Below are 13,450 nucleotides of genomic sequence, written 5' to 3'. Positions count from 1 at the left end.
TTAGAGGAGACAGCTGTCATTGTATTCCTTCAACATCCATGTTTTATCAACATCTAAATCGTTTTTCTACTGCTACCCGGAGACTGTAGGAGGGAAGGGTTCTGATGAGGTTGTGTCAATGCTCCATAACTTCATTTTTACATAACTTGATACTGAAGTTAAACACCTGGAAATTTTTGTGACTCATGCAGGGGGGCAGAATAAGACCTACACAGTGTTCAGGTTTTTACATTATGTAGTATCAGTTGCAAAAAGACTGGAAACAATCATAGTCACTTTCCCAATACGGGGACATTCCTACCTCGAATGTGATCGTAACATGGCTCTAATAAACACAAAATCATACGCAGAAATGCCAGAAGACTGGATTCTCGTGTTTCAATCTGACCGAGTGAGACCATTGTCTTTTCAAGTTATCGATGTAGACCAGGTGCTCCTGCAAAAATGGTCCTTATTTTTGCAGCTTATGTTCAAAAAGAAATGTCCCTTTCCCTCAAGACCTAACAGATACTGTTTCAAGCAGGTCACACTCGCCTAGTACGGCACAGATCTTCAACGATGCCTGGGAATCAAGTGTTGGAAGGTCTGTCAATCCCACAAGGAGCTAAGTACTTGCAGCAGGCGAATTTCTCCTTCAAGGTCTCCATTATAAAGAACAGCGACCAAATTCTCAGGAGAAATACAGGGATCTGTTACATTTAGATCAATTCTGTGGTCCAAAAGGCAGAGATTTGTTCATCTCACTTCCACATAACTGAGTTCAAAAATACTTTATACAATGTGATTTTTTAAATTATCATTGTCCAAGAATAGAACATAGCCTTATAAAAACTAATTCATTTATTGTAAACTTGACAACTAATTTAACACCATTAAATTACTCGTGAAAATGTGATCAGAGTGACGAATGGACATACTTCTTCAATGAGATGTGACATTCAGCGTTTTTGTGCTTTTCATTTTGCACTTAATCTAAAAACATCGCTCTAGGTAAGGTTCATTTTTACTGGATTCATTGTGTACCCTGTTTATATACTCAGTATTAGTTTATGAATGAGATGGGTTAAGTAGTTAACCATTAAAATATCTATGATTGGAATTATGAGTCTTTGCTTTTATATTTTCATTTTCTGAGAAAGTGCATCCAAATGACATCCATCATTTTTGCAGTGGGCTCTTCGATTAATAACTACTTATATGTGCATTCTTTTCCTTTAACAGATAATGGTAAAAATTCATTCGTAAAAAGATAATGTGATCTTTTACAGTTCAAAACCTGCTGAGAAAGCTACCATTAGTCTAGCCAGAGTTGGGTCCAGAGCTGCCTTAAACTTCTCTTTTGCTTTCCTGAGAAGAGCTTGGAGGTCAGGTAGGTATTTGTTATCAACTAAGAGTACTGTATCACGTTTAATATAAGTGAATAAGGCCAAATTGTCCAATTTCAGAATAATTTTTCATTTCTATTTTTTATTTGCGATTGTATGGGTTATGATAAAAAACTGTGGAAAAAATACATTTGAACTGATAGTGTGAATAAATTCACGTTTACAAAACTAGCACTATGTGTAGGTGCCATTTTAATATATTCAGACAAAGGGTAAATTGTTTAAAGTTACAATTTCAGACAGCAATGAGAAAATCAGAAATATACTATAATAACTTTCTTCACAGAAATTTGAGAATTTAGGTCATCATATAAATGTGGCACAGAAATAATCCTGCAATATTATATTCATGGATAAAAGAACGAACTAGAAAGAAATAATATCACTCACATATTTTTGTATTTGATAATTAGAAAGTGTAATTACATTTATTCTGAAATTCTAATCTTGTAAAATTAATTTCTTAAAAAATAACACTGTTTTCTGGGGAAAAATAATCTGTTTACTTGCACATTAGACCCCATTCCCCCCCCCCATTCCTATAACTGCAAAAAGTAGGGGTGAAAACCTCCCATTTTGTAGTCTATACTTTTAGGCCTGTATAGTGGTAAATGGCCACATGACTCTTGGGCTTACGTCCTGTATGTACTCACGGAATGGAATGGATATACCACAGTTTTCGTAAGATTGTAGCCAAAAATAAATCCTCGCTTAATGGGCACATTACATTTTCACGAAAATGGTCTTAGCAGGTAATATTTAAATTCTTAAAAGTGGATGGATTGTTGTGTGCTATCTCGTAAATGGAGATAAATGGCTTCACACTCAGTTATGAACACACAATACTGTACACTTGCGATAGAGTATAGCAATTATTTCCTTGTAATTTTATGTACAGTAACTTTAAAGCTTTTCAGTCTGTTGAACACTGAAAAGTATGGCCTCTTTCTTACCAAATTATTTCCTTAGCATACAGTATGTGTAGGGGGGGTGAATGTGTGCAGTAATTATTGGTGATAAGAAATGAAGGACAGGGTAGTCAGGTTCAAATTCAAGTTTATAAATAACAGTACTTGATAAACTCTATTCATGACTGATTCATTTTAACATGCACAAAATAACCCAGTATTGTTGGAGTGCCTGCAGCAGTCAGTTGTGTTCATAAATTTTCTTCTTTCTTTTGCAGTGGATAGGAATAAGTAAAAATATTCAACCTACACAGTGAATTAGTCATAATTATTGCTGCTGTACTTTATTTCCAGTAAGTTACAGTACGCCGTACACCATCTGTGTTTCTTTACATTTGTGACACAGGTGATGGTAGTTGTCGATCGACAGGTTGATTGGAGACTCGCTTGTAGCGAGACTATCAATTCATTGGTTGTAGTTGCTATGGGTTTGCTATATCACTATTCATGTTGTAAATTATTTCACAATACATGTTCAAAGTATACTTTATTTCCAGTACCTATATTAATACAAAATTGGATGTGTCACAAAACCTGTGGTTAGGTATATACATCACATATATAAACTGACCTAACATAAAGGTACATATGGAATATGATATATTTGAAATATACATAACCTAAAGCTACATACAAAATATTTTTGAAGTAAGCCAAAATTCACCTGAAGAATATAAAACTAATAATTTTAATTTATGTAAGCAATACAATAAAGTTCAGTTCATGATATTGCTTGTTTTAATATTTCTAATTTTTCCATTATTAATTCTTCCTCATGTAAAAGAGGTTCCCTAGATTTTTGTTATAAAAATTGGAAGAAAATTTTATCTCTTTTTGCTGACTGAAATTCAGTATTCTTACCACTTCCAATGGTCTTTGTTAAATCATGAGTTACGGGCAAACCATTTCTCAAGTTAGTTATATCTCTGACACTCAGGATATTTACTTTTTTTTTGGTATTTACGATGAAAAACTGCATACATTTGCTGTTTGCAGTTTTTGTTTTTGGTACACCAGTATCTGATCATTAAATTCTTTGGCTGTTTTTCTTGTTCTTCAAAAGACAGAACTTCTTAATATCTTAGAGGTGAAGCTTCCACGGTGTGAAGAATTATTGAATTACAGTTTGTGATGTACAGACAACTACAACACGGTTCAACCGGGAAATTAAACTAAATAGAGCTTCTTAATTTTCGTGCAAGAAAACACTCACTTAGCAAGCAGATTATTGCATGAAATAGGTCACCGTTGAAAGGAAGTTATGGCATTGCTGTCGTTGATTTGTTAACATTCAAAACACAGGGTTTTTTTTTCTGTTACTCTTCCTCTATGAAAATCTCTGTAACGAAGTGGAATCCTTGTTCTTCTTTGACAAATTATGTTGGGGTTTTTATATGAGAGCTTAAATGTTTTTCCCTTTTCCAGGAAAGCTAGGGGTTCTTATATGTGAGCGGGTTAAATATGCAAGTAAATACGGTAATGTATTTGATTTTCGGTAACAGTAACATCTGTGTTGAGTGGAAGGTAACCTGTCATCTTGCCTGCCATTGAGTGTATTATATTTAAAACATTTGAGAACAGTCTGAGAATGTTGTCCACAGAGCTTGGGAATGAATGATAAGAAGAACTTAAGCAGTTTCTAGGTTGGTAAATTTATTGTAGATGTATATGAAGTTGGCAGATGTGCTTATAACTAATGTTGTTGTTCATTTTTAGGAGAAGATGCAGATCTATGTAGCGAGTTGTTGACAGAGTCGCTTGAAGCCCTTCGATCTTTGCCTGAAGCTACCTTGTTTGATGAGAGTTCTGTATCACCAGTCTGGCTGGAAGTTGTGGAACGATCAGCTAAATTCTTGCGTCAGGTTGTACTAGGGTGTGTATGTGTAATTTAAATCAATATGTGTGTTACATACAAAGACATTTTGAATATACTGTACTTAGAGGCATGAAAATCTTGCATCCGCTATGATTTTTGGGTCTTTTTTTTTCCACTTTTCTCGACATCTTGCCTTATCGTAATTGGACCTTTTTAAGGCCGTTTCTGTTATTGCTATAAGTGGATATTATAGCGATAAATTGTATTTTCAGCAAAATACGAGTGATTTCGAAGAATAAGTAATATTTTCATGTAGAATACCTGTATAATTTTGGAACTGTACTTGGATCAGTGAGCGTTACAAAAACATGAAAGTTTTAAAATTAAAATAACTTCTTGTCAGCGCATGCAGTGATGGTGTCCAGAAGTGAAAGTCTGATCTCGATATTACATATGATTGATACAATAGCACCGCGATCTTGAGGTACCAAATTAGTCGTGCTGTGCAGCTAACCACTATTGTAGTTCTTGACTCCAGGGTGGTAGCACGTTGTGCAAGGGGTCATTTGATTTGTCTCAGAGAGTTCTGCATGTATGCAGAAAAAATATTGTGTTGCGAAGGAAAAATTTATTCTGCAAAATGTCACGACATATGGACAATAAATGGATTGAAAGAGATCTAAAACGCATTTGAGAAGATAGAAAGGGGGCATGATTAGCTCAGTGGCTTAGGTGCTGGCTTCACATCCTGAAGGCTGAGGTTCGAATCCCGGTCGATCTTGGGTTGAGAGTTAAATCTCAAAAATTATCTGGCGTCAGGAAGGCCATCTGGCCTCAAACCCCCAGCCAAAACTAAAATGAGCCTGGCTGGCTCCAGTGACCCCAGAATTAACTGACATAAGCTGAAGAAAGTTTATCTGCGACCAAACAGGTGTGGGAAAAGTGGAAGAAGAAAATTATTTCAGAGGATAGAGCAGATTGTCAGAATTCCAAAATGTCCAAGATCATGATTATCAAGTGTCAAAAGGCTTATTGTGAGCGTTTGAAAGTTACGGGCCCGAGCGTCGTGAGGTGAGTTGTGTGTTACTGGAGCTACAGGAGGGGGGAAAAGTTGTAAATTGGTAATACCTATCACATGGTATGTACTTTATGTCAAAACTTGCAGCTTCCCGAAACAGCCTCATTTAAATTTTATTTACATTGGAAGAAGTAGTTTCAGACTTTGTTTTGTTCTTTACATACAACACAGCTGGAACTGTATCATGAAGTGAACTGAAATACCATGAACTGCACACACATAGTAGTGATTTTTAATTTTGTCTGCTACAGACATCATAGCAGTTGTTCCTGGGAGGGGCGAACGCATGCTCTGTTAAGAATTTGCAATATTTCGATTGTTGGTTTTCAAATTACAATAACCGTAGGTTGTTAAATTTAAACATGGAAGTTAATTTGGTTTTGGTGTTTTGCTGGTGAAGGAAGGAATGGTTGGAACTTGTGCAGTTATCCTTTAATTAAAATTTGTGAAGAAAAAAAAAGCTCCATGCTTATCAGTTACAATCACAATGACAGATCAGTGTGGGAAGAGGGAGAAATAGGGAAAAGCCCACAGAAGCAAGGATAATTCAACATTCGCTGAGGGACCATCTTAACAGGTTCCTGTTCCACGAATGAACTTTGCAATTTTGAATCTTTGCACTTTTCCCTTTTCAATTCTTGCAAAGTGCAAAGTCTTTCTGTTCCACCATGATCTAGGGTTTACTTTTCAATTCCTTCACAAAGTGAAAAGTCTCTTTGAATGAGTGATCTGATCAAGTTTATTCCGTGGACAAACTGTTACTCCACGATTTTAATGCTTTACTTTTCGCAGCAAACTTCATAGTATAATTGTGGTACCAGTAGTTTTAAAGTTTTGATCATGGGAAAGAAAGATGATTACAAGAAGCTGGCTGTGCTAGAAGTTGTCAAGGAGAAACGGGACATCCTTTTTGGCAACTTTAAAAATAACCTCTCAAATGATGACAAGCATCGGTATTAACGAGATTACCCGTCAACACATCCACACACAGAAGGAAATTCACCCTTCATTAGAAATTCCATCACTATATTATGTGGATTATCAGGCCAACGTACTATGTTAGGAAATATTACATTTACTATAACATCTAGGCCTGCGACTTTGGTAACAGTTCTGCAAATCATTGATTTTGATGATCCATGCATTGCTGCTACACCTGCTGCTAACCAGTGTAAGCATATAATTATTTGTTCTTTTTCAGGAAGGGATTGACTTCTTTTTGTTGCATGTTTCAATAAATGAACAATCATTGCAAGAATATAATCAGCCTGTGTTGGGGTAATACGAAAATAATCGCGGAATTCTGTCGAAGTTAGGTAATCCTGTCTTTGTAGGTTCTGTTGTTGGATTCTTCATCACTGTCCTCACTTGATGATAACAGAAGCTCTCATCATAACATGTTTATATCACTAAATCAAATTCTACGTCGAGAAACTAGTGTACATACTTGTTAATTAACTCTTTGCAAGATTTATGAAAACGTTTCACTTCATTTCTTTGCACTTTGCATTTCTGTACCAATGGAGGAGCATAACAGGCTTGAAAAGTGAAAATATTCCTAACTTTTTACTTTTCACTTTGCAAGCTAAATCTGAAAAGTGATAGAACAAAATCTGAACTGAAAAGTGCAAAGTTGCGAAGTTCGTTCGTGGAACAGGCCCCTGATCTTCAATCTTGATGTGGGAAGTGGACAGCAGTGTATGAAGATGTGGAGATTGAACCTGTGTTTTCTTTTTATTTCTCCTTCTTCCCTCTGTGTATTTCCTGTTATGTGTTCCTTTCATGTTCCCGTCTTCTATATACCATTAATAAAAAAGAGATGGTCTCTGTCTGTCTGTCTGTTTGTTTGTTTGTTTGTTTGTTTGTTCATTCGTTTGTTCTGGACAGGCTCAAAAACTACTGGACCAATTAAGCTGAAATTGGGTAGTAGACGATTTTACAGCAGTATGCCCCAAATTTGGGCAGTTTGTGCCCTACCTCAACTAAAATAACGGGTAAATGGTTGGCCATATTGAAAAATGAACTGCCCCATGTGGTCTTGAAATGAACTTTTCTTCAAGAAATGTTATATGCATTTTCTTTGTAACTCTAATGCTTTTTGAGAAAAAACAGTTTTCTTGTGTTTTGGCTGTGGACCACGACAAAATAACTAAAATAACGGGTAAACGGTCAGTCTTATCAAAAAATGAAGTGCACCATGTTGCCTTGAAATTAAATTTTCTACAAGAAACATTATATTAATTTTCTTCGTAACTCTTAATGACTTCCGAGAAAATTCAGCTTTCTTGTGTTTTTGGCTGTGGTGGCCTTCACCAACGAATAGGCTACTTATTTTGGGCGTACGTCATCATCAGATTGTTAACAGTTCAGCTGAAGAATGAATGCACCATTTTGCAGAAAGTATTATTCTACAGTTGTATTGTTGAGAGTGTTAAATGTGCTTATCTGCCCCCATGGTTAAATGATTAGCATGCTGGCCTTTGGTCACAGGGGTCCTGCGTTTGATTCCTGGCAGGGTCGGGAATTTTAACATTATTTGGTTAATTCCCCTGAAACGGGGAGTGGATGTATGTGCTGTCTTCATCGTCATTTCATCCTCATCACGACACACAGGTTGCCTACAGGCGTCAAATCAAAACACCTGCATCTGGCGAGCCAAAGTCCTTGGACACGTCCCAGCACTAGAAGCTATACGCCATTTCATTTCATCCGTATTTGAGAACTGCTGTGGGTTGTAGTTTATTTATTTAATTTTTTTTTTTTTGCTAGTTGCTTTACGTTGCACCGACACAGATAGGTCTTATGGCGACGATGGGACAGCAAATGGCTAGGAGTGGTAAGGAAGCGACCGTGGCCTTAATTAAGGTGCAGCCCAGCATTTGCCTGGTGTGAAAATGGGAAACCACGGAAAACCATTTTCAGGGCTGCCGACAGTGGGGTTCGAACCTACTATCTCCCGAATACTGGATAAAGGCCGCACTTAAGCGACTGCAGCTATCGAGCTCGGTTGTAGTTTATTTATTCAGCCATCTTCATTGTATTATATGTATATACCATGTCTCTATTTTTGTAATATTGTGTAGGTTTATGATTCATATTTAGTGGGTTTGTAATTCACATTTCATTTCGCATTATTTTCTAGAGAACCAATGCTTCAGTCATGACCATCTTTATGTGGTATGCTCTCTATTGTTGATGGGGCGTAACCTAAAGATTTATGTATCCAGTGAGGAGGTGGTAAATGTGTTTTAAGGCAGATATATTTGTGGGCAGCCTTAATTTAACCACTTTAATTCTTGCTCATAAATCCTTATGAAGAATAGGTTCTTTAACTAGTTCTCTATATGACTTGAATTGCACTTGTTCCTTGTCATTACCTACTAATATTGACCTGTTGGGTTACTCTCATCCTTTTGTGTTTGTCCTGTGTTGTTATTCTTTTACCATGTGTATTTTTTTCTTCTTCAATCTTGATGTGGGAAGTGTCAGGTAAGAAGAAAGCCAGATAAGCAAAGAAGAAAGGACCTCTCAGTGAGTGTTGATGCCCGTATTCCTGATGAAGCTGGGACGATGAAAGGAGTTCTTTGGCGGCTGAGAAGAGATGGATGTAGAAGAACTGGGGTTGATGAGGAGAGAGCCAGTCTGTCTGTAGACAGCGGTGTGTGAAGATGTGGAGAATGTCCTTATCCTCCTGTGTTTTCTTTCTATTTCTCCTTCTTCCCACACTGATCTGTCATTGTGATTGTAATTGATAAGGTTATGTATGTAGGTTTAAAACAAGAAGAGGTGTCCAACAAGAGAGTTCTCTTTCCCCATTGTTCTTCGTTTCACTCGTAGATACTACTATACAGGAACTCAGCCAAATGGATAAGAAAGATGTTAATGGATTTTTTATTTTTTATTTTTTTATTTTTGCTGATGTTGCCATTTGGGGAGAAAAACTGAGAGAGCTGTACAGAGCAGATAGGATCTTTGGAATACAAAGTTCAAAGAATATAACTGTGAGCAAGAGCAAAACAGTGGTAATGAAAGTTAGCAGGACAAATACACCTTGTAACCTCACCCTCGAGGGAGAGAAGATTGAATGTGTGAATACCTTTAAATATCTGGGGAGTACAATATCAAACAAAGGAAGTTACAAGAACAAAGTGTTGAACAGGCTGCAAAAAGGATCCAACTTCTTCTATCAAGTTTGGAACATAGTATGGGACAAGGGAGTTCCTTAGAGGGAAAAATAGGCCATGTTTAAGACATCTTCTGCCATCATGACATATAATCTGGAGAGTTGTATCATACATAAAACTGCTAGCTTTTGAAACGAAGTTCCTTAGATCAGCTGTACAGAAAACAAGGAAGGACAGAATTAGGAATGATCAGATATGAAGATACATGCAGGTCATCCTGACCATACAAGAAAGGCTGAGTGTTGCAAAGCTGAAGTGCTAAGACACGTTAAGCGGATGCAGCCGACTCAAATTTCAGGGAATTATTTTGGAAAGATCGATCCGGGACGAAGACCGGTTGGACGCCCTGGAAAAAGGTTAAGAGTTAAGAGAGGACCTAGAGAAGAGAGGAGAAACATGGGATGCCCCAGAGAGAGAAGAAGCATACCAAGACCGTAATAAATGGAGGCACATCGTTTGTAAACATCCTACCCAACTCGCTGGAAGGAATTCATGATGATGATGTATGTCCATTTACAGTCTTATTGCAAAAGTGAAGATGCTGTATGATAAAACCGGAAGTTGTGTGCATGTGGGTTGCGGGCTGTCCAAATGGTTTAAAATGAAGAGAGGAGTACAGTAAGACAGTGCTTTGTCACCCCTCCTATTTATCACCGTGATGGGTACCATAATAAAGGCATTAAAATGGAAGGAGCGGCTGGACTTGCAAGATTTCCTCTTTACAGACGACGTGATGATCTGGGGTGAAACCGAAAATGTTGTTGAGGAAAAGCTGCAGGAATGGAGTCGAGAGTTTGAGACATGATTTAAATATCAGCAAGGCTAAGACAGTGGTGATGAAGTTACAGTGGCGAGGTGAGGAACCACAAATCAGACTAAATGACACCAAACTGGACAGTATTCCAAAGTTTAAGTACTTGGGTAGTATATGAGGGTAATCCCAAAAATAAGGTCTCCTGCATTTAAAAAAAAAAAAAAAAAATACAGAGCTCTGTTCGTGTGGCTGTTGGTCACAATATTGTGAGCAGTGTTTCCCCACGCTCTCATATAAACATGTGCACGCCGCACTGAGGCACTCAGTCTTGGCTTGGCAACCGTTGAGAATGGAGCTCCCGTTGGATGTTACCGCCAAGTGCGAAGTGCGCGCAGTTATTCGGTTTTTGAATGCAAAAGGTACTGAACCGATTGAAATCCATTGCCAATTAACGGAAGTGTATGGTGAGTCATGCATGGATGTCATAAATGTTCGTAAGTGGTGTAGAGAGTTTGCAGCCGGTCGGACTGAAATTCATGACGAACAGAGGAGCAGGAGACCGTCAATTTCCGTCAAGACAGTCGTGAAGGTTGAGCGAATCACGCGTGAAGATCAGCGGATCACCCTGGATGATCTCTGCACTTTGGTTCCTGAGGCTTTCAAAGTGTCGCTCACAGAATTTTAACGGAAAAATTGAAATACCGGAAGGTGTGCGCAGGATGGGTGCCACACATGCTGACTGAAGACCACATGCGGCAACGAGTTGATTCTTCCCACGCATTTCTTCAACGCTTTGTAGTCAAACAGGACGACTTTTTGGACTCAGTTGTCATGGGTGACGAGACCTAGGCGTTCCACTTCACACCTGAGACCAAGCAACAATCACGCCAGTGGCGACATCCATCTTCACCAAAGCCGCGGAAATTCAAGCAAACACAGTCTGCCAGTAAAGTCATGACAACTGTGTTTTGGGATCGAAAAGGTGTATTATTGGTTGACTTTACGCCTGCTGGGACCATAATTAACGCTGATAGGTACTGTGAGACCCTGAAAAACCTCAGACGGGCAATTCAGAACCGGAGAAGAGGAATGTTGAGCAAGGGCATAAGCATTCTCCATGACAACACTCGCCCGCACGTTGCCTGGCAAACCATTGCTTTCCTGCAATAGTTTCAGTGGAACATCATCACCCACCCACCCTATAGTCCCGACTTGGCGCCCAGTGACTATCACTTGTTCCCTAAGCTGAAAGAACATTTGGCTGGAAAGCAATTCAGCACCGATGACGAGGTGAAAGATGAGGTTCACCTGAACAGTATGGTGGCGAGCTGGTATGACATGGGCAAACAAAAAACTGTCACAGCGTCTACAAAAATGCATCAACTGAAGTGGTGATTATGTAGAAAAATAGCTAAATATTCAAGCTGTAAAGTGATGTAAACCCATGTAGAAGTAAACAGGTGTATGTATGTATAAAAAAATAGGAAACCTTATTTTTGGAATTGCCTTCGTAGTATCAAAAGACAACCATGAAAAATATGAGGCAGACAGTTGAAGTAGCAAGGCAACTCAATTTTACCACCAAGTAAGACAACTGCTGTACCACTGAAAGGTAAGATGACATTATATAAATCCTACTATATACTCATCCACACTTATTGCCTGAAAACTACCATTATAATGAGACAAGACAACTCAAAACTGTAAGCTGCAGAAATGAATTTCCTACCCACCACAATACAGAAGGCCAGGAAAGACAAGTTCAGGAATGAAGAAGTCCAAGAGGAAGTGGGTATAGGAGATTACCTACAACAAAAGATCCTGAAAGCAAGACTGTAGTGGTTTGGTCATGTAAAAAGGATGAGTGCAAGCAGGCCTACAAGAAGGGAATATGAAAGAGAAGTAAAAGAAAAAGGACCAGTGGGCAGACCCAAAGAAAATGGACTGATAAAAGAAAGATGTTGAGGGGAGAGGACAAGATTGGGTGGAAGTTACAAGAGAGCAGTGGTTCATGGAGAGACAAAGATGTAGGGGGCTCGTACACCACAACCGGGCAACTGTAGATGGTCAGCGATTTTGATGTCCATTTATATAAGCTTGATATTTCAATTTCATATAGCCCTCTCAAATAGGCCTAATAAAATAACAAAGCAGGTTATAGCTAATAAGTGCTATTTCTTCAAATAATTAATGTTATTAAATGCTATTTTATTATCATTTTTGCTATACATACAAAACACTTAATGCCATAATTTCACACCGCTGAATAACTACTTAGTGGGTATGTGTATGGTCGGTAGTATTATAGTTTGATGATTTTGAAGAAAAGTTTTGAAGAGGTTAGTTACAGGTAGCTTTCTTTCTTTCTTTTATTGAATATTAATTTTATTTATTTCAAATCTGTCATACGCAGTTCTCTGGATTATTTTCTGAATGAAAATATATTGCAATATTTTTGTCAAATACATTATCTTTTAACTGAAAAGGTTGTCTTGTACATGATTTTGAAATTCAAGTCTGTATTTTTTAAAAAATTCTTCATCATTGTTATTGCTATTACTGATGTAAGAGAATGGGAATTTTTTCTATTATTCTCTTAATAATATACCTAATTATGTTTGAAATGTAGCTTTCGATATGGAAGATCTACACTAAACCCCACTTTCTGTATGAGGCAGTTATTGGAAAAATATTGGAAGTATCAAAGTGATAACTTTCCTTGATTTAGAAAAGTCTTATGATAGTGTACCTACGGCAAAGGTATGGACGAATTGTATGTGGAAATGATGAAAGCATCGGGACTGATAGGTCCACAATGGCTATATAGGCTATTTAGGTGTATTGGGAAAGAAAAATCAGTACCAAATGACTGGAGTAAAGGAGTAATACCTATATTTAAGAAGGTGGGGGGGACACAAGAAGATATGTGATAATTATCGAGTACTTATATCTCAATCTGCCTGTTGCCATTTCTTGATGGATGCAGTACTTTTGTATCCATCTTTTGGCACAGGCCAGAGCAAAGTGTAGCTTTCACCGAAGTTCCAGTCTCATCCATGGCTGTGACAATATGGAAGCTGCTGGGGTCTGGGAAGTAAACAGAGAGGAATTACAAGGCAACTCAACATGTTGATATGGAATGAAAATCAGTTTGGAGAAGAGTAAGACAGTGGTGTTAATTAGAGGAGAAAGGGTAGGGAAAAGAATTATAAAGGAATAAAGTCTTTAAATTGTGGAGAGCTTCAAGTACTTTGGAAGCGAACTG

The 13,450-nt window shown here is 37.8% G+C and overlaps 1 protein-coding gene across 1 annotated transcript in view; it reads left to right on the top strand.

Annotated features, from left to right (window-relative positions):
- HERC2 (E3 ubiquitin-protein ligase HERC2) overlaps window positions 1-13,450 on the top strand; it is a 509,505-nt gene that overhangs the window by 32,673 nt on the left and 463,382 nt on the right. Inside the window, exons 5-6 of the mRNA XM_068226746.1 lie at window positions 1,269-1,369; window positions 4,070-4,226. Coding sequence (XP_068082847.1) covers window positions 1,269-1,369; window positions 4,070-4,226 — 258 coding nt within the window. The remainder of the gene's footprint in view (window positions 1-1,268; window positions 1,370-4,069; window positions 4,227-13,450) is intronic.

This window comes from Anabrus simplex, chromosome 3 (assembly GCF_040414725.1).
Source record: "Anabrus simplex isolate iqAnaSimp1 chromosome 3, ASM4041472v1, whole genome shotgun sequence".
NCBI classification, from domain to species: domain Eukaryota; kingdom Metazoa; phylum Arthropoda; class Insecta; order Orthoptera; family Tettigoniidae; genus Anabrus; species Anabrus simplex.
Note: the sequence above shows the minus strand (reverse complement) of the source record. Positions and strands in the feature narration are given on the sequence as shown.